Below are 22,406 nucleotides of genomic sequence, written 5' to 3'. Positions count from 1 at the left end.
ACAACAATCAAAAAGCACAAAAAAGAAGCATATAAAATAAGAAGAATAATAATAAAACTAATAAGCATAATTATAACCTAATAATAAGCATAATAACAAGCATAACAATAACAAGCTAAGTTAAAGAGGAATGGCTAGTGCCCCCTAAGTATACATATTACATGATGAAGCTAAATTTTAAAGCAAAGCAATGAAGGTAAAGCATTCAAAGTAGCCTATGGCCAAATAAAACAGAAAAATAAATTAGGCAAACCTCAGCATTAGATCACTAACTAGTAATCACAAAGGGTATAACAAAATACATGCATAAAAAAACAAAAGGAGAAAGGATGATAAGACTAAAGATATATAAATATCAGCTAACAACAAAGAAGGAGCTAGAGTCCCCACCGCATGGCTGCCCTCCTGAAAGCTACCACGGACACATCAAAGAAATCAATTCCTGCCGCAGCAGCCTCACAACCAGATCGCAGCACCCTGTGAATTCTGATGCTGTAATGTGAATTCTGATAAAAACGTTACTTCCAAATAATTATATGGAATAAAAAACAATAAATTGTATAAATTTTATATACTGTTTTTTAAGGTTATGTTGTAGAAAATCTATTTCAAAACTCACCTCTTTATCCATTTTCTGAAAATAGGACAAAATAATGAGAGAAATGAACAATAAAATTCGAATATTCTTTTTCTAAGTTTAATTTATTAGAATGATTTATACAGATATATCCACAGTTTCCCTTTGTTATTTTTCGAAAAATCAAATAGATTAATAGATCATTAGGGACGTTCCGATACTTTATGGTATCGATACTTTGCTTTCGATACCGGTGGTATCGGTATCGAATGATTCGATACTTTACTGGTATCGATACGCAAGTTGGAGTATCGAAACGGTATCGAATGGCGAAATGGGTAAAAAAATTGCATGGTTGCCTGTAAAGTCGGTATACGGGCGAAAGTTTTACGTGACAACGACTTTGAGTGGTAAAATAATTTTAATGTGAATATTCATTCGTATAGTAGGAAGAAGGATGAAATAATAACTCACAATGAGAGTCAGTGAGAGGCACGCGTCCCTTCCACTCGGGCATGGTTAGCCCGCGCCAACCTAAGAGCGAGAGACAACCATTGACTTGACATTTTGAATTAAGCCTCGTTCTCACGATGCGTGACTTGCCAAGTCACAGACGTCCTTGGATCTGCCACAGATCGACGAGAAGTCTCTGGAATTGCGAGCCAACAGTTCTCACGGCGCGGGGTGGCTCGGTGGGACTCGGGGCGGCACGTCGTACCTCAAGCCCGTTCGGACGTACGCGAGCACCGTGGTCTCTGGGTCGGTGTCTAGTTGTTGTTTAGAACTGTTGTGCAAAGAACTGTTGAAGAAAAGAATTGTTGAAGCAAAGAACTGTTGTGACTTCTCGAGTTTGATGTAAACCAGTTGATGTAGGTTTTGTGAAGTGTAGAAATATGTGGAATGATGATAACGAATTAATAGCTTGCGCTGCAGCATACTATGTAGTCTGCACTGGAGAATATTTGAAAAGACGATTGAGACGGAAAAAGCGTTGGTGGGTGGATTCCTATAATAAAAGCCGAAAAAGGTAAGTACATAAAAAACTATTGATAAAAGTATGCGGCGGCACGGGGATTCAAACCCACGATATCGCTACCTTGGATTTCAAGTCCACCGCGCTACCGTCTGCGGTTGTTTTGTACTACAACACAGTACAAAAGGACATGCGCTCGGCTCGGCGAATGGCAGGCCGTGAGAACGGGTACACAAGCCGATGCAAGGCTCGCGTCTGCTCGAGCTCGCGCCTTTGATGTTTCATGAGTTTACCGACAAAAGTCGGGAACGGCTCGTGGCGGCGCGTGGCTCGGTCGAGCCACCTCGAGCTAGGTCGAAAAGCAACTGATGCAGTGTTCTCACGACGCGTTACTCGACAAGCGGCAGATCAAGGCCGTCTGTGACTTGGCAAGTCACGGGTCGTGTGAACGGGGCTTAAAGCCGCAGGAGATTGCTTGCGGCGCCTGCGCAGGTTGACTGCTCCGTTTCACTCTCTCTCCAGGTGAATGCCTTCGGGTTGGTGAGGCATTGCTCGCCACTGCTCCTATTCGTGCTCTTTCCAGACGACCGTGAACCGAAACGAACGCTCTCACTCGCACTCATTGTGAGCGCATAACGTGGGAACGTAATGCAGTTTCTTGAAGTGTCTCCCGGCAAACCAATTTATAAGACGTTGTCACGTCAAAAAGTAGTTCACTTCAATTAATGACATAATCATAAATAAATTTGTATATAAATTTTAAAAGATTATAAGGATTAATATAGATGAAAATTATAGTACTGATTCAATAAGAAAAAAGTATTGAAGGATGATCGTTGTGAACGATGATATAAGTGAAAATTATAGGCTACAAGGAACAAGTGAGTCACAAATTACTATGCTTCCAACACCACACCGCTATGCTAGTAGTTTCTATTTCTAGTTTTGTTTTTGTTTTGTTGGAAATTGGAAATAACATTGAGATTGAGAATGAGAAGTTCAAGTCCCTGAAGTTAAGAGTTTTGAAATAGTTTGTTGGTTATTAGAAACCTGGAAATACCGATACCTGAATTCACCATCTTTTAATTTGTGAGCAATTTTTTGGTGAGGTTAAAGTTTCCTAGCTTTGAATTTATGCTGTTTAGTTGTTCAGTGACATCATAGCTTCTTAAGTATACCAAACATATTTCGTATTTGCCCAGTGTAGCAGTTACCAGACATTATGACATCACTAATAACAAACAGTACATAACTGACTCAAGCTCAGTCAATATTGGTTCAAAAATTATCAATTTGATCTACTATTAAGACCACATTTATAATTCTTGAACAAATATTCCTACAATATGAAATCAATTTGTAATTTTTGAACCAATATTGACCGAGCTTGAGTCATTTACCCATCTTTAGGGACGTTCCAGTTTCGATACCACCATTCTTTCGATACTTGGTATCGAAAGGAGGGTATCGATATTAGTAAAGTATCGAAAGAAACGTATTGATACCCTTATTGATCAAGCTGGAGTCATTTTACTTGATAGATTGCAGTTAGTAGATAAGTATTTTAGTTGGTAATTCCGATACTTAATGCTCACTCGATGCTTGAGGTATCGGTATCGATACTTTTCTTTCGATACTTGTGGTATCGATACTTTACTAATATCGATACCCTCCTTTCGATACCGACTCGATACCAAGTATCGAAAGAATGGCGGTATCGGAACGTCCCTAATCTTGGTTAAACTCAGTGCTTACTGTATCAAGCAAGTAATTTTCACAGTTCACACAGTCTGTGTTTCTGTTCCTCATTACGACCTATCAGACAACTTCTCGTAACTCCCAACGTGAAAAAACGTAAATTGCTCGAGTTAAGGACTGACAGTTATAAGTTATTTGAAAAGTATTTTTTAATTGACCAAACTTAGTGAGGTCTATGTTTAACTTGGATTTTCTTTTGTCTGTATGTAACGCATTATGGCTAAACGCATTGATAAAATTCGATGAGATTTGGCAGAAATATTCCTTTTTTAACTGTGCGTCGATGTTTACACAAGGTTTTTTGAAATTTTGCATTTTAATGATAATATGAAAAGAAAAGGAATTTCTTCCATACTCCAATATCACTATAATCATCTACTCTAAAGATAGGATAAATCATACTATAGAATTATTCATAATCAATCAGCTGACAAGTGGATTTTTCATTGAATGAACAAAAGATGTCTGGAGAGGTCATATCTATTTCTATAGAGAGGTCCACGTTATAATGGCAGACAGATGTCAGTGTGTGATTTGCAATGGTGTTGCTATCCTTGTCTATCATTCAACAAAGCAGATGGCGCTACCTCTTTCTCGCTTTGCGATGTTGCCACACCGTTTATCAACAATGTAGAAATTCAACTAATTGACAAAATATTTGATCTCAATCATGAAAATTTAAGATTATATCTTGAAAAAATATTTTTTCTTGACAAATAAAATATGAATAACTACTTTTAGCAATAATGAACAGTTAAATTCATCAGATATAGCAATATCAGCTGTTTGAGTGGCAAGGCTGAGATCTGGCAACCCTTTTCTCCTATCTTCCTACACTGCCATTATAATCTGGACCTCACTATATAAGGTCTATTTTCAAAAATATTTGTTTTGGATTCATGGTATTATTGTGCATGCTCAAGGCATTTTGTAGATCTCTACAAGATTTCTTGTTACTCTTGGCGTGCCCATTATAGTGATACTATTAAATTTATAGTAGTATTACAGTTATGAAGTATGTGGATATGATACATTGTGTATGCGGTAATACATTGAGGTCAGTAAAAACGATGCAACTACAGTGTTGCAGATTCTCTGTGTTGACAATAATGCTCTTTATTAGATTGTATCATTTATAATTTATGGAATTGAAACAGGTAGTTATTTGTGTGCATTGTTGAAACCAAACATATTTTGTGCAATAATTGCACAAAACCATTTATCACCCAACTTGAGTTATGTCTGAAGTTTGTCATTGAACGGGCTGATAGAATCTACAAAGGCAGTGATTTCAAAGTTCATTTTAACAGTGGTGATTTCGATTTAAAGCCTGAGGGGCTACACAATGTACTGAAGATGTGTAATTTCTTATGGATTGTCCTTTACATGAGGACAGAACTGCTCAAATGCTGCAGCAATCAATGATTGAATAATTATTTATTTATTCTCACAAAAATCTAGGAGTGCAACAGGCATAACAGCCCAAACGAACTCATTAATACAGAAAATACATCATTAAAAATTATTACAAAAAATAAATACTAGAAAAGTAATAAAAGAGAATGATTAAAATGGTACATATGAAAAACAAGAAAAAAAATATTATAACTACTTGGAGGAAGAAAAGATAATTGTTAATTGATAAAACTGAATTTTGATTATTCAAAATTATAAGGCTGAGATTGTGAACCCACTGGTGGCAGATCACTGTGCTGTGCTGATTGATGTGGTGCAAGAACTCCATTAAAATGTAGATGTTCCTGATTGGTGAATAGGTATGAATTTGGCAGGAGAAAAATTACAGATGACAGTGTAGTAGTATTTTGACAACACCTCATGAGATAAATTGGAATTTACTGCACACAATCTCCACTAGTGGAGAAAAATTTTATCCATAACATGAAAAACTAACAGTCATATAACCTGTCATGCCCAGCAATAAGTAGCCTGAAAACCAAATTTTGGAACTGATGAAAAGCACAAACACAACACAAATGAATGGTATACTCAGGAGTTGCAAAATATTAGAGCCCTTGTACCATACTGTATGCTGCCTATAAGACTAACCAATCATTGCAGGGAGAGGAGTACATGAGATGAGAGCAAAGCCAATCTACAGAGTGGAGATAGATAGGGCAAAAAAGACCACAATGCTAAATTCATCGACAGATCCCATAATCTCAAAAAAAAAACAGCTAGGAATCTAATCAAGGACTCTTACAAGACACACTCATTGACAAAGTGGAGCTCCAGTCCTGATGAAGTCAACACGGCTCTTCTGAACACCATGAGATAGTAGATGGCATTTCAGACTCAAATTATGATCCAGCCTCATAACTGCCTAAAACTTTCCATGAGGCTCATGGAGTCTTCAAGTAAGAAACTATCTAAAGGCCTTTATATGTAAAGAAGATTGCGTGGAGCTGTTGATGTTTTGTTAAATTTTTATTATGCTCAGATATTTTCATTATTGTCTCATGGAATCATTGTATGGGGCAATCGCAGTAGGACCATTGAGATTTTTAGGCTTCAGAAAAGGGCAGTTAGAATAAAAATGTATGAAAACCAAAGATCTCATTGTGGGCCTCTTTTACAAAAGCTGTTGAATATGCCGTCCGTCTATGTGATGAGCCTGCTTCACTATATACATAGGTATAAAGGGGAGTTGGCTACTAGCACTAAAGTCTATAATCTTAGCACGAGGCACAGAAATAACATAAGAAATGAATACCTCAGGTATTCACGATCTCAAAAACGCTGGATCTTTAAAGTAGTAAAATTGCAGCAAGAATGCATTTATACAGTGGCTGATTTTTATATGTATAAATTGTGATGATGGATTTGTAAATTAGGTACTTTATATTGTAAAACTGTATTGTTTTTATGCTTGAAATTTTGTATGATATGCATGACGATTATCCATACATTTTGATAAATGTCTTATGTCAATAAAGAGATTTCTATTTCACTGATTCATTCAATACCGTGTAGAAGGTTTTGAAACCATCTACAGCAAATACATTTATGACCTATCAACTTTTATGTCCTGAAGAAAGTTGTTGGTGTAATTATTGGTTTACTCCTTCTGTTGGTCAATGCCTGTCCCTTTGATGGTATATTCCCAGACTGCCTCAAGGTTGCAAGAACTGTGCCTATATTAAAAAAACGTTCCTGATGATATTGGCCAGCTCCACATTTTCTGTTGATACGTCCCTTAACGGTTTCATATAAATATCTTCTATTGAATTTGAAAATCTATAACTTTTATAGAATGATTAGTGACTCTTATCAAATACATGGTCTGGCAACTTCAGAGACAATTCAACTCGGTCACCTCCAAGATTGAAAACAAACTTTTCAAAAAGTGTTTAATTCAGACAAACGGCATTCAGGAGAATCCTGGTTATAGAATTTGAAATCGAAATCGTTCTAGTACTCATCAACAAACAGATTTTCAAAATATATTTTTAATGTGAAAGTAGATTCATTTTAATTAAAATATTCATTATCTCTCGAAAATATTATTTTGAAAATAATGTATAACGCGGTTATTATGAAGGCTATGGAAACAGTGACGTAAACCAACGCAACGCAAAGCCAGAAAAGCTATGCGAGTGAAAATGGCGTCGTCAGAGGTGGCTGTTATTTTATCGTTCGTCAAAAACTTGAATGGAAACATTCTTCTATATTAGAAATTAATTTTCAAAGTTCTTAAAACTAAGGTAGTACCATATTACACACTATGACTGTTCAAGTATATGTTACATATAAGTTTTTCTTTATAAAAATGTTGATTCAGTGCTTCTTGAGTTGTTCGGTGGGAAATGAAACAAAAAATACAGTGTTGTTAAACAGTATTTGTTTACAAACTCATTTGACAGAAAATGTTTTAATAATATAACTATGTCATGACTATTTCTGATTAATATTTAAATAAGAATGGTGTTTATTTGTTTTTTTCTACCATTGCTTTTCATTAGCCACTACCTATTATAAACAAAAATTTATAATTAAACTGATGTTTTAGCGTACGGTACCGTATCCGAAATTGAATTTTGTAACTATAACGGTTTTATAACTAATTATCATTTTCCAATTTTTAATATTACACGTTTTAAATTTTAATACCTTAACTGTTTTTAGTTGAGATAATGATTTTATGAATAAATTTCTATGAGTAACTTCCAGTGGTTAACTTGGATGTTTAAAGTTTTTTCGTCTATTCAGAAACCCCAAGTTAAATTATGCAATCTCTAATAAACAGTTTCAATTTTAAGAGAGTACCTAACTATTTTAATTTTAATGTTTTGAGCTTTATCAGGAGAATATGTACCCTGAATAGCCTACCTAGGTGACTACCGCGTTTCCAGTAGGGTTTCGATTCTAGGAGTCTACTTCAGTTACTTTTATAAAAACTTGGCAAGTGATTGTAATAAATCTGCAAATAATTAGTTTTCTCAAATTACTTGTCGGTAATATTGTAGAGAAAGCATACTTTCCTGAATGCTTATTCTATCTATATTAATGCTCGCTTCGTACAGAAAAATAATATTTTTGAAGAAAAGACAAATAATTGACGAATTATTATTATTCATCTTCAACTTTTAGTCTTATCTTGAAAATGACTGGTATTAATTGCGCAATGAGAAAATAATATTATGAATTACTTTAAAGGTAGAGTCATCTAATGAGTTTTAAATTTTTTCTCAGTGTTTGCAATAGAAACTCCATTTTCATTTAATTTATCTCTTTCCCATTCCATGTTATACATATGATCAAAATTCTCCTTTTCAAGGTCCAAAACGAATATTTGTATCACAAAACTTCTGCTGAATATTCAAGTTTTGTCAAAATCGTTAAAGCAATTTTTTAGATCTGTTGAGCTTACAGATATTGCCAAAAAATATAGGATTAGTGGATAGTCAACAGCTTTTTTGAATTGCTTACTCAGTGAAAATTTCCTTAAAATGTTAGCCGGTAAAATCCAATTTATAAATTTAAAGTTGAATTTTAATGTATACCAAAACGTCGTACGTTGTCGGTAAGCATAGTACTGAACTTTGTAACTTTTTGACTAGTTACTCAAAACAGGATTTCTGTCCTATTATACGGAGTGTTTCAAAATAAAAGGATGAGTTTAACATTTATAATATGTATTGTATCACATTAAAGGATTCCTTAGATTCATTTCGAGACACGCACGGCTTTAAGCAAGCAGCTCGAGACACGCCGGTATAGCCGTAACAGATAGAGCTCATAACCTTTACATTCATTAGATTTTTACATCATTTTTATGCTGTATCAACGTTATGGCGACAGATGAATTAGAAGTGTTAGCTACTATATTGCTTTTAAGATTCATATCTAATGAATCGTCGAATCCACTGAATTTATAGGTTTTGTGCTCTAACCACGCGTCTCAGACGGGATGCTCATTTAAATATTTTGCTCTTTTAGAAGTTGAGATGATCAACTCTCAAATCCTATAAATTTATCAATGCCGACTTTGTAATAATTATTGGACTGTCAAGCATGTATTTTTCATTCTATGGCTAATAGAATACCGATCTTGAGTATTGTACACATTACTCTGCTATTAAAGATCCTCTCCTAACTGTCAGTATTCCCTATAAATAACATCACCCAATGTTGATAACATAAACATTTATTTTGATAAAAACATAATTGATGTCGCATTCAACCGATGTTGACGGTTTATAGTGAATGATTTGATTTGCAGATGAGCGCTCAGGACAGCTGGCAGAATGTAGTGATGAAGACGACGACAGGTGACAAGCTGGTGCCAGTGGAGCTGAGTGCGAGCACATCGGCATGGGACCAGCTGCAGCACCCATCAGTGGCCATGGGTCACACCCATCAGCACCCATCAGTGCTGGTGCCCACGCCCATCAAGCTCGACCCACCTGCTGGCCCCATCAGCCTACACGAGCATCATCTGCCTGTGTCCCACATACCTCCGCAGACACCACATGTCAGTTATTCACAATTACACAACTTCTAGAAAAGTACCACATGCTAAATTATTATTTTTTTTCAATTATTTACAATTACACAACTTCTAGAAAAGTACCAAATGCTCAGTTATTCATTTTTTCAATTCAAAAATTACACAACTTATAGAAAAGTACCACATGCTAAATTATTATTTTTTTTCAATTATTTACAATTACACAACTTCTAGAAAAGTACCACAGGGCTAGTTATTCGTATTTTCAATTATTTACAATCACACAACTTCTAGAAAAGTACCACATGGCTAGTTATTCATATTTACAATCACACAATTTCTAGAAAAGTACCATTTTGCTAAAACCCAAAACTGGTCCAATTCCAATTTCTACATCAGTTGGTATTTTTATCAATCACTTCTCATTTACTCGCCACAATGTCAAACATCAAAATATTTATCTCTAATATATAGTAATTATATGTAATTCTTCTGTTCTCTTTGGTTGATTGATTTCAAAATTGTTTCGAATTTGAAATTTCTTAAATTCTTACATGTAAATTTTAAATTTTAAAAGAGCTCAACTTGGCAGACGACCAACAGGTCATGTCATGAAGTATTTATTTTTGTAATCATGAAATTATTATTGATTGATTGTCATGTTATATTTTTTTTGTGTCAAAATTTTCTATTCTAAATATTTATCTCTGTCTAAATTAAACTAGCGATCATTCAGGCACAATGCATCGTTATTATCAATATCAAATGTTCTAAGATGATAATCTCCTGTTTAAATTTATTGATCATCGAAGATTTTTTAGAGGCGTAACAACCAAAGTTGATTCAAAAAGTAGGTAGGTTCATAACTCTAACTCTTCTCATTCATGAAACGTAGAAGCAAAGAAATAATAATTGTTAAGACAATTATCCTAACTATAAGTGTGTGTGTGTGTGTGTGTGTGTGTGTGTGTGTGTGTGTCTGAATTAATTGAAGCTCTATGAAATGGTCAGGATTTTCATATCTTTAGCCTACTGATATTTGACCAATTATTGTTTGTTGCAGGGAATGCCAGTCGGTGGCTTCATGGAGCATGATCTGCCGCCAGAGCTGCTGCAGCAAGGCTGGCGCAAGTGTTGGAGTAAGCGCGAAAATCGACCTTATTTCTGGAATAAGTTGAATGGAGAATCCCTTTGGGAGATGCCAACTCTCAAACCGCAGGTAGGAATCAAATGCAATGATAGTTTTCAATTCTGATCGAAGGTCTTCCACTTTCTAACCTATTTTACTCATTGAATTTGATACATTAATTATTCAGACATGAATAGGCCTATTCTCGATAACCAAATATTGTTTATGGTCTAACATTCGAACTCGAAAAAATAAAAATCGATCCCCAGTAAATGAATAATTTTCGTCAAATAGCTGAGTTGAATCCTACTGTTCTAATTGAATCCAAATCAGTTTCATCTGTTACAGGTAAGCACCACACTTTTGGAAACTTATTACTGGTGACATTTTCATGGTATTTCGATTAGAATGCTATCAAGTTACCAATATTAAAAAAACTTCGTCCACCATTTTTACTTTTTAAGATATTAGCGGCTAAAGTTGAAATCTTATGGGAAATCCATTTCCGAATCGGTAATTCGTAGAAAATTATTCCATTAAATTTTGAGGATATTGGTTATTTATTCAAAATGGAATAAATTTCCCTAGAATTGATATTCTGAGAAATCAAATTTGTCATGAAATGAATAATATTTTTGAAAATGTATCCTCAAAATTTCATGAATTTATTTGTTACCAATTAGGAAATTGATCTCCCCCAAGATTTTAACTTATATGAGTGCTCATAAGATTATTTATATGTCTGCTCATATCTCAGAAATAAAAAATTATTAAAAATAGTTTTTCCTTAGAAATTTGCTCAAGTTTAATAACTGGATAATATCCAAATCGAAATACTTTGAAAAATGTTTCCAAAAGCAACGTGCACATCGCCAGTACTAACCAACAGAATGTATGAACGACAGTTACTAATTAGTTGAGAAACACAAAGAAATTACTTCAAAACTTCGTATGGCATCAAACTAATTCTTATTAAAATTATTTGTATATTGAAGCAAACAAAAAAATTATTAACTAAATTGTTTCGTCCCAAGATCTCAGTTGAATCCAAAAAATCATTTATTAGATGTGATTTTGTGAATGAAATGAAATTTATTCATTTAGAATCCTGCTAGTTGATCTAGTAGGTTCTATCTATCAATGTACAAAACATGTAAATAGGCTAGTTGGAATGACGAAACACTTTTGAATCAAACCAAGATTCATTATTTGAATCTTGCAACAAATTACAATATTGTAATTTATTGTTTAATATTTAATTACAATTGCAATAATAATTGTTTATTACTAGAATCTCAAAGAATCAAGATCAGTTCAGATTCCAGTCCAAACCTCTTCCTCTATTTCATCATCTATTTAAAACCGTTGTTTCTACATTGTATTAGTAAATTTATAACCATTTTCATTTTCAGTTTGACCCTATAACAGATCCGCTTGCATTGACGAGTGGAGGGGGGGCGCCACCTGCGGTCAATGGACCAACCAAGAGACGAGCTTCTGAAGAAGGTGTCACTAGTCCTGCTGCTAAAAAATTCATACTATCGTAAGTATTCAATTGATTTTTCTCATTTTTGGATTCCTGACTTTGAATACTTCTATGTTGAATAATGTCATAATATTCTCGATCGAAACTTTATTAGGTGACTGACAATTTATCAAATATTAGTGGCCTTATATACACCTCTCAAATTTCTCACGTTTAATTTCACATAATCAATACTTTTCGTGCAATAGTATTATCTTAATTGAAGCAGTTATTTCAAATGCTTTAACCCTACATTGAAGGTACAAATTGACTGGCTGCTAGTTAATTGAAAAATAAATAATTAAAATGTTTTTGAAATATCAATTTTTCTCAGACTATAAATCTTATTACTCATATTACTTCAATAGCAGCCACCTCTAGGTTGCTTCGTAAAAGGAAGTAGGACAACGTCGCACATATCGGTTCAGTCCGGTTTGTCAACCGGAATTGAAGAGCGAAAACAAGAAAAGGGGGCAAATCCCCTTTGTACAAAGCATACATAGAATGAGAAGCGTTAGTGCTATTTATTTAAGAATTATGAAATTTTGAAGTGAATTTCACTCAGGTACTTCTATTTTTTGATTTCGATATTGAAGAATTTTGACTAGCATAAATGCTGATTAATAATATAAAAATAAATAGATTATTTAATAATATTATCCAGGTTACTGTTTAGGTCACTGCGATTATACAATAGGCTTAACAATGTGTTAGATTTGTTTGGTTCGGACAGTGCATTCAGGCGGGTTAGTGAGATTTATGTTAATTGAGTTATTTGGTCTAGTTTTGTTTTCCTATATATTTCGTGGTTTTTTGTTTTATTTCCTGCTGTAATTGGTAGGCATATGTGTGTGTTTGGTCTGTATGGTCACAGTGGAATTATTTTCGGGAACTCTTGTGATAAAAATTGTTGCTTCATAGTTCATATTTCAGGTGGAAATTACTGAGATATTGCAATTATTCAAATGCTAATGAATTAATTATTATCAAAAGAAAATCTAAATTAAATATGTGTTAATATCATTGTTACGCTTATTGTTTTGTTGTATATTGCCTTTACTCATAGTATTTTTGTGTGTTTTGAATAAATTGAAATCTAATCCAATAAGACTAGAATCAGCTTTATGAGACAATATTCGTCAGATTGGTTAAATCAGTGGTTAGGGTATGGCTCCTATTGCAACCTTGTTAGGCCTATTCTTCCTTGTTAGATATAGAATCTATAAAATCTACAAGAAAATAAAACATCATGATTGATTGTAAAATGCTGTAATTCACCCCGAAGCAATATCTGAGTAATTTACAACAGTAGACTGACTGGCCGCTATGGCTTTGTATAAAATGAGCGCAGCTTTCCAGAGATTGTCAGTTTGGTGTAAGGGTAAGCACTCCGGCAATTAGGAGGTACTGGGTTCGATTCCCGGGCTGACAAATAATTTTTTATAGTAGCGCTCATCGAATTTCCATCTAGCTGTTTACCCTGTTGTCAATATTTGCAGTAGCAGAAGTCTTCGGGGTGAATTACAGCATTTAATTTGGATTTTTGTTTAATAATAATAGTTCATATTTCAGAAGACATTTTTGGTATTTCTGGTTCAATCGTTCTGATTTCCACAATAAATTTATACCAACAGTAGTCCTACTTATATAAACTAATTAATCTCTAGATTATCTTTACACAATATATTAGTGGTTTCAATTCTAATACTTGATGCTAGATTTTTTCTACAACTATAAGTTCCATGTATGCAAGGTTTTCTATTATTTTGTATTTTGTTTCCAGTTCATTAGTCCTCGAACTCATTAGTATAAGCCTAGTTATGACCTTTTTTCTTTTTCATGTATTTGTTTTTGAATTACTCTGTTCAGTGTGCGTTATGAGGGCAATAATGCGATTGATTTTCTGGTGCGCTGATGTCCCAAATATGTATATTTTCAAATAAATAAGTTGAATGTTGGCTTGCTTAGGCATCGACTCGCCGAAAGACTCGTTCAACCGGTGGCTGATGGAGCGCAAAGTTGTGGACAGGGGGAGCGACCCGCTGTTCCCCAGCCAGTGCTACCCGGAGATCTCAATGTCCATGTACCGGGAGATCATGAACGACATCCCCATCAAGCTGGTCAGGCCTAAGTTCACTGGCGACGCCAGGAAGCAGTTGTCCAGATATGCCGAGGCCGCCAAGATGATGATTGAATCTAGGTCAGCTAGTCTTTGAAAAAAAACTATAAATAAGTCGAGTATATTAAAAAAAATGAATGAGTTATGTCAAGATATCTCTTACATCTTTCTTTGTGGCCAGTTTGGCTGAGTTTGAAATAATTTCAATTATACTTGATTGTCAAGGTTGAGTGGTAGAGAGTCTTAACTACGCCTAATAGAAAATGTTCTCATTTCATTCATTGTATAGTGGTGAAATTAGTGCTACTATAGTCGATTGAAGGGTGGCCTAGTTGTGGAGACACCTGCCGGGCAATAGGAGGTGCCTGAGTTCCTCCAAATATTCTAAAAGAATATTAACTTGTACTGTAGCATTCATAGAATTTTCTTCAGCTTTTCCCTGTTATCAGTTCTTGGGGTATGGAAGTCTTCTAATCATTCAATAGCACTATTAATAAGATTTTTTCTCAATTTGATGATTTTAATATTTCAATACTGTTGAAGATAGATTGGTGGAATGAATGTGGAAAGTCGTGTTTCACCAGTTCTATCCTTTTTCTTTTTGTTGATCTTACTAACTTGATCAATTTTAGGTAACAAAGCTGAAGAATACTCGAACGTGATCTATTTATTCATTCCAATCTATCTATCTATTCATTCCAATATTGCATTGTCGTATATCTCAACAAAAATTCTGTGAATTATAATAATAGAAATTATAATGATGTCTTATTATTATATTGTACATTATATTTTCAGGAATGCTACTTCGGAAAGTAGAAAAATTGTCAAATGGAATGCTGAAGAAACGTTCCAATGGCTCAGGAAGACTATTGGAGCAACTTATGATGATTTCCAAGACAGACTTGCTCATCTAAAGGTGATTTTAACCATCTAGATTAAAGACAGCGTAAGAAGATATCCCATAGTGAAGGTTGTCTATTTTCAAAATTTCAAGCTGAGTTTTTGGTAACTCAGGCCGACTATTACTGTCGACTACTGTCTATTATTACTATTTTGGCCGGGTGAAAGTGTAAGAACGGCACAGTATGAGAGACTACCAGCGTCACATAGCTTCACGAAAAATAACTACTTTGATTATTGGCTTGAGCTGATTGTGAAATTTGGATCATAAACGCCCTGGGCGTTACCATGGGCTATCTTCTTATGCTATATTTTCTCTATAGTTGAATTAAAAAAAAAACTCGAATGGTTCAACTAGGAATGGTTATTAGGTTAGTGAATGGGTGAATGGTTATTTTATTAATTTATGTAAGTTACATGTATTTGTGAAATTCAATTTTTTATTTTTTCTCTAATGTCTAATCGAAACAATTTTAATAACTGGTTTTAAAGTTACAAATATTGAATAGAAAAAATCACAAATATTGATTGAAATATGTAAGCATTATTTGGAAGATATTTTTAAAGGTGGTAAAAACGACCATTTTAAATTGTGGATGAATTTCAGGGATGTAATTTTAGGAAGCTTTTTCATTTGTTTTCATGGTATTGATACTTGAATTCCAAACATGATGAAACTGTACTACCTATACTAATTATTTACTGGACTAGGACGTCAACACTTTACCATATCAATGAAGTTGAAAATTGATGGAAACATTTAATTCATTGTTTTTTAATGCTTAAATTAAAAATGCCCTTTCTACTTATGGTTATGTAACATTAGTATGTTGTCTATTAATTTTAGTTTATTATAATAATTTTTGTTGATATTTTCAGAGACAATGCCAACCGCATTTGACCGATACGGTAAAAGAATCAGTGGAAGGCATCTGCTCGAAGATCTATCACCTATCTGCAGAATACGCCAAAAAGATCAGAGAAAAGAATCTCGAAATCTTGAAGGAAAATGGAATTCCTGGTGAGCATAAAGTTGCCATCAAATTAAATTCCACTCTGCACATTCATGTCTCAAGAAATCGATTAAATACGTAATTGAAATTCATTGAATGGTCTAGTTGTTTAAAAGCATGGATTTTCATTCTCAAGGCTTAGAAAAATCTTTATTTTATTTTCAATGTGTTCGGTAAGTCACTTCTAATATTGAAATGAGTTTTCTGTAGTATCTATTTGAAATGAGCTATTGTTATCCACCAATAATTATTATTAGTCTAAGATGAAGTTCATATCAATGATTACTCTTTATTTAAGATTTCACAAACATGTTTGCAACAGTAAACAGCCAGAAGGCGTTGCACTCTTCAGTCTGCTAGTGCTACCTCGTCGCGGGTTCGAATCCCGCCAAATCCAATTGAATTGGCATGGAAGTTTGATCTCGTTCATAATTCACTCTCGCACTTCCCATTATCCACGCATAAGCAAAATGCTCATGTGGGCAATAATAAAAAAAAATCAATTACCTATATTAATAATTATTTTTATTTTCTATATTTCACTTAATATTGTTAGATATTGTTTTTATCATTAGTTGATGTAAATAAATGTAAATGAAAATTCCAGTTTAGAAACAAAGGAAAATAATTTTCTAAATTTAATAACTGAACAAAATGATTATTATAAAATTTTATATTCTATTATTTTTCTAGTATTTCCGTTCAGAGTATTAGGATTTCAAAGATCCATCACATTCATCTTCCAAAATATTTTGATTTTGTTGTGTTCTTGATTCAGTATCATTCATATATTATATTTAATGGGTGAATTAGAAAATACCCCGTATCCAGTTTCTCTCCAATCAATTCCACTACTAAGAAAACATTATTGGTCTATTGTTCGTAAATTTTTTAGAGTTATTTATTTGCTCTTGGCCCATTTACCTTGCATATCTTTTATATTATTTTTCATTGTATTTCTTGTTCACTACCAAAATCGTAGTTTCTTTTCAAGTTGTGAAAGATCCCTAGGCGTGTGTGTAGCCAATAAATGAATTGAACCTCTTTTTTAAACCTGGCTATTGATATATTCACGTTTTATTTGTTAAATCTATGATAAAATAAAATCTCTTTGGATGTAAAATCTAAAACAAGCTTCTCAAATCGTGAAAAATACAACGTGTCATATAAACTACTCAAGATTGCTGACTCACATCTGTACAGTTGCTACTTGATGATGTCAAAGGCAAACATTCCTGTCAAATTGGCCACGCTTGCTGAGTTTTAAAAGGATAGAGCTATTGGTATTGCCGAATGACAAACAAGGAAATAAATACACTGATAAAGAGATGCTGATAGTTTGAAGTGAATCTCGATGTAACAAATTACAGTATATCAGAGAAAAATATATTATTGCAATTTTTTTTCACAAAGTGTTGAATTGAGAGTTCATTGATTTTTTTCTATTTTTGTTATGTATTTTCAGAACCGCCCTCGATTACGCCGCATTGTACAAATTCAATGAGAAAAGTGTGGTGTTACCCGGTGCAGTTCTCGCTGCCTTTTCCGCGGATGCCGCAGATCGAATACACGCAAGAACGTGAGCAGGCACATCTGCGCTACCAAAACGATGCTGTACAAATCAATATGACACACCTACAAAAATTGGTAATTTTTCAATACTTATCTAGATATTATCAGCGTCTAATCAAAAGAAACTAATTGAACGTTTATTTTGTAACATGAGTGTGATCGTAATATATTCTATCTTCATTATTTTCGCTCATATTATTCGTAGAAATTCTTGATTTAACAAGTCCACATATTGATTTTATTTGTAGTGGCAAAATTGATCTTGGGAAGATATTGAATAACATAATTATACTGCGGAATGACTTCTATTCTGTATTCTTTCCCACTACATACTAGTGGATGAGAATGCAGTTGAGTACTGAATCCATTAAAACAATAAATTGTCTTATTGCTATTGTGTGGCAATCGCAACTTACAAATCTTATTACGCTGAGAGTGTCTAATATTTTCTCTCAATTAAATGTACTTAGTAAAAGTTATATTTATTTCACTTGGATAAATTGTGTTAATCATTTTTGATACCGCATTGTCGGTTTGATAATTTTGGAAAATCTCACTACCTTTAGCCACGAAAAGATACTTTGATCTTAAGAGCCTTTGATCATCTTATGCCGAAATTGTCGGGAATTGTAATCCAAACAAGTGCATGGCTGATTGGCCATTTCATCACATTAACCCTTGAGCATATTGGGCATCATCCAGAAAAAATATTCAACATGTTCTGGTGTTTAGATAATTATGTAAACCTTCAAAAATGAAAGTTATTGATAACGCCTAAATATTTAATATAACCCTATTTTATAGTGTTGACAAATGGTAAATTATCTCCTTATTTACTGGAATGAGGAAAATAAGACATTTTGGAGTTGAAATATTTCGAATTCACAAGATTTAAGTTTTTTTCATGTATGTCAACGTTACATATTATAACGGATTGTAGACGGAAAAAGTAGAGGCAATTACTGGGGGACAGTATTTTTCATTACGTCGCTATCAACCAATTTCCTTTCACCAAACCTCTGTCTAAATGGAAATTGATGGAAGGTGTAATGAAAAGAACTGGCCGTCAGTAATTAGCCGTCTCTGCGTTCCCCGTCTATACGCTAGGCTAACATAATTTTGCATGAAAAAAACTATCACACCTTAAACCTAGAGGAAATCGAATACATCACCATTGAAACACGATGTACACAAGATCAGATAAAAAATGTTACATTTTTATTTAATTTCTTAGTTTACAGGGTCTGTCCGGAAAGTAATATCAATTATTTTCTCCGACGCATTGTACATTCCAGAGTGCTGCGTTACTGGCAGACTACTAGTCTAGTCTAGTCTTGTGAACGAAGCTGACATCTTGTCTCCGCCCTGCCCGATTGTTTTTACAGGCGTTTCCGTGAGAAACGTTTTCGTGACAAGTCAGCGTTCAAATTGCAGCGCTACCTTGTGAACTAGAACCCATACTTTTTACTTTCCTTGCCCTATTACCATAGGTACGGTAAGGAAAGTATCGCTTTCCGAAAAAAATTAAGGTATCCAATTTCCAAATTTCTTTTCGTTTCAAGGACCCCTGAGTCCAAAAAAGTGGTTTTTGGGTATTGGTCTGTATGTGTGTGTGTGTCTGTGTACACGATATCTCATCTCCCAATTAACGGAATGACTTGAAATTTGGAACTTAAGGTCTTTACACTATAAGGATCCGACACGAACAATTTCGATCAAATGCAATAAAAGATGGCGGCTAAAATGGCGAAAATCGCGATTTTCGCGAAAACGGCTTCAACGATTTTGATCAAATTTATACCAAAAATAGTCATTGATAAGCTTCATCAACTGCCACAAGTGCCATATCTGTAAAAATTTCAGGAGCTCCGCCCCATCTATGCAAAGTTTTATTTTAGATTCCCAATTATCAGGCTTCAGATACAATTTTTAAAAAAATCGAGAGGAAAAGATTGAGCATGAAAATCTCTCAATGTTCAGTAACATTTTCACCTAAAATTGAATATAAGCTTGAAATTCGAGAAAAAAATTAAAATTAAATTGCAAACTGTTGATTCTATTAAATCATTCACTACGAAGAGATAGCAGACCTCGTGTGTCGCCAGCGTTATTGACCTGTCACCAGCTGGCTCAGATCTTTCAATAGTAGACTTGAGATGCGCGTGAACACTAGCGTCAGGTGATCAATTTTCATAACGGCAGGGAAAGTTGTGTGAGTACACCAGATTTTTAGGAAATGTTGAAACATGGAAATGGGTCCTACTCGAACACCTAAATCTCATCTCCAGTGTCAATTTTTTCTAGAAAGTATGCGTTCTCATGACACTGCGTTGCTCGAGGGAGCGCTGCATTTTAAACTGTGACGCGTCACATGAACGTCTTTTACGGAAATGCTTGTGACAACTCTCCGGCAGGATGGTGACAACTGGCGCGTCGTCTGCTCTGTTCACAAGACCCCCAAACTACTATTGTGAGGTGGAGAAAGTGGAGAAAGATAGAACAGCGTTGCCGATTCTCTGCCTTGCACTGCCTTCTATAGAAGATAGCTTATACATCTGATGCAATATTAACTGTTCATTCCTGTGTAGAATAATCATTTATATTTTATTCGTCAAATAAATTATTATCAATGATTCAATAATATCACTGTATAATAATTATTTCAAATATCCAATGAAATCTATAAATAGAACTAAGGACTTCTGCTACTGCAAATATTGACCGAAGAACTGAATAGCAGAAGGACATTTGAAGAATGGAACTGCCCAGAAATTGTGCAATTTATATAGCTTTCATTGGATATTTGAAATAATTATACAGTTATGATATTCCAGCAGTTGGTTACTCCAATTTCTAATAAAATCTTTCATCTTTGATTTAGCAATAAATTTTCATGATCCAGATTAAATATTTTGTTAATTAATAATATATTTGCATTATTAAAAACCGATATGGCAAGGTTGCAGAGCTAGAAAAGGATAGCGTTATCTGCTTTTTCGAATGATAGACAAGGATAACAACACCAATACTGCCATAATAACGTGGACCTTACTATAGTCGGCCAGTGCCTCAGCACAATGGTGTCGGACATAACTTTGCGGACAGAGCATGTCTATTTTTGTGACTTGACTCATTGGTGTTGTTGGGTTTTAGGAGCAGTTGTACAGGTACTCGTGCTTCGACGACAAGAAGTTGGAGCTGTTTTTGCCGCGCGTGTGGTGCCTGCTGAAGCGCTACAACGCGTGGTTGTCAGGCGCGCAGGGCACACAGGGCGCACTGCCGGTCACCGTGCTCGAGTGCATGCATCGCGCGTTCGGCGTCACCTTCGAGTGCTTCGCGTCGCCGCTCAACTGCTACTTCAAGCAGTACTGCTCCGCCTTCGCCGACACCGACTCCTATTTCGGCTCCAGGGGGTCAGTCATCCCAACCTACTCATTTCACTAAATTATCATTCTTTGTTGCTCTATTTTTGTGGTGTATTTTGTTAGGATTACTCAATAGTTTTTCAATTGATTATCTAGAACCCTTTTGATATATTTTTAAATACACGACATATTTCCACTCTACTACTTGAATTCAATTCAATTTATTCACAACACACAAAAATATAATGAGAATGAAAAATATTATAATAAAAGGAAGAACCGGCTTAAAGCCATAGGGATAGGAAATTTACGAATCACGCATCATCACGTCTAAACTACTTGACTGTAATTTCAAAACTTGAAATTTTGCATACTGCATACGGTAATTTACCGAGGATGGTTATAGGCCTATTTTAAATTCTTAAAGATTACAGTAGGTCAAGTTTTTAATTTGCTAGTATACAATAAACCAATTGCAATAACATTATCAATAAATATAAACCAACAAAAAAATAAGACAAAATTGCAAAAAGGATGTGGTGTGCTGGAAAAGAGGGGAAAATACCTTGACAACTATGGTTTTTCATGTAATAGGCAGGTAAGATATAACAGAAAAGGAAAATCATCTTATCTCATCATATCATTCCTCTAATTTCATCACCCACGCTAAAGCCAAAAGCCTAATGTGGGCTGTATGCATAAAAAAGGCTACAAACACCCATTTTTTTATATTTGTAAATTTATATTGATTTGAAAAAGAACTTAACGACTTTTGATTGTCTTTAGAAAATCGACCTATAATAACAGACATGAAATGAAAAAAATGAAAATGGTGATCTAATTGTTGATTGAATGGAAGCGTTTAGTAAGATTGTCTTTAAATAGTCAGCATTCCCAATTAAATAAAATAATATCGACGCTTTCAATTCAATCAATCTTGAAAGTATGTGGATCTCACTTTAGTAAGAACTGCTGAAATCGTTCGGTACAATATAGATATAAAAGTGTGTAACCGTGTCATTGTGTTGTCGGACCTTCCAGGTACCTGTGGGGTTGCGTGGAGGTGGCCTGCTGGTCTCCCGTATAATGCAATCAATCAAGAATCTTCTTTATTCCACAATACAGCAAGTACAAAAATGATAAATAATATGATATATAAAATACAAATAATTAAGTACTTAAATTAGGGTTTCATATTATACATACGGAATGAGCCTACATGGGCACTGTGGCCTGTGCGTAGACTCGAGTTGGTATTTCAAGTAGAGTGAATCTTATGAAGGGGAAGAAGAAAGAGAGCCAAAATGAATTCAATTTATGAGGGTAATTTCATTCAAATGATTGTCATAGCTTCGTATAGTAAAAAGTCATTCTATATTGTCAAGTCCGTTTGTATCGTATAGAGTCAGTCTGTATTGGTATAGAGTCAGTAGAAGTGATGTTAATTTTGCAGTTAGGTGAGTCCGCCGCCCGCCAAGACCAGAGCCACAGCAGCCTCCTCCTC

The 22,406-nt window shown here is 34.4% G+C and overlaps 1 protein-coding gene across 1 annotated transcript in view; it reads left to right on the top strand.

The window, feature by feature from the left end:
- Positions 1–6,916: 6,916 nt before the first annotated feature.
- Positions 6,917–22,406, top strand: part of LOC111049007 (mRNA (2'-O-methyladenosine-N(6)-)-methyltransferase) — a 32,487-nt gene continuing 16,997 nt past the window's right edge. Inside the window, exons 1-10 of the mRNA XM_039422782.1 lie at positions 6,917–7,030; positions 9,049–9,300; positions 10,340–10,495; positions 11,818–11,948; positions 12,645–12,676; positions 13,899–14,130; positions 14,848–14,968; positions 15,832–15,973; positions 17,431–17,612; positions 20,691–20,950. Of these exons, the coding sequence (XP_039278716.1) occupies positions 9,049–9,300; positions 10,340–10,495; positions 11,818–11,948; positions 12,645–12,676; positions 13,899–14,130; positions 14,848–14,968; positions 15,832–15,973; positions 17,431–17,612; positions 20,691–20,950 (1,508 nt within the window). The 5' untranslated portion in view covers positions 6,917–7,030. The remainder of the gene's footprint in view (positions 7,031–9,048; positions 9,301–10,339; positions 10,496–11,817; positions 11,949–12,644; positions 12,677–13,898; positions 14,131–14,847; positions 14,969–15,831; positions 15,974–17,430; positions 17,613–20,690; positions 20,951–22,406) is intronic.

The sequence above is a fragment of the Nilaparvata lugens genome, chromosome 3 (assembly GCF_014356525.2).
Source record: "Nilaparvata lugens isolate BPH chromosome 3, ASM1435652v1, whole genome shotgun sequence".
Taxonomy (NCBI): Eukaryota; Metazoa; Arthropoda; class Insecta; order Hemiptera; family Delphacidae; genus Nilaparvata; species Nilaparvata lugens.
The sequence above is the reverse complement of the archived record's forward strand: the minus strand, read 5'-3'. Positions and strand labels throughout refer to the sequence as shown.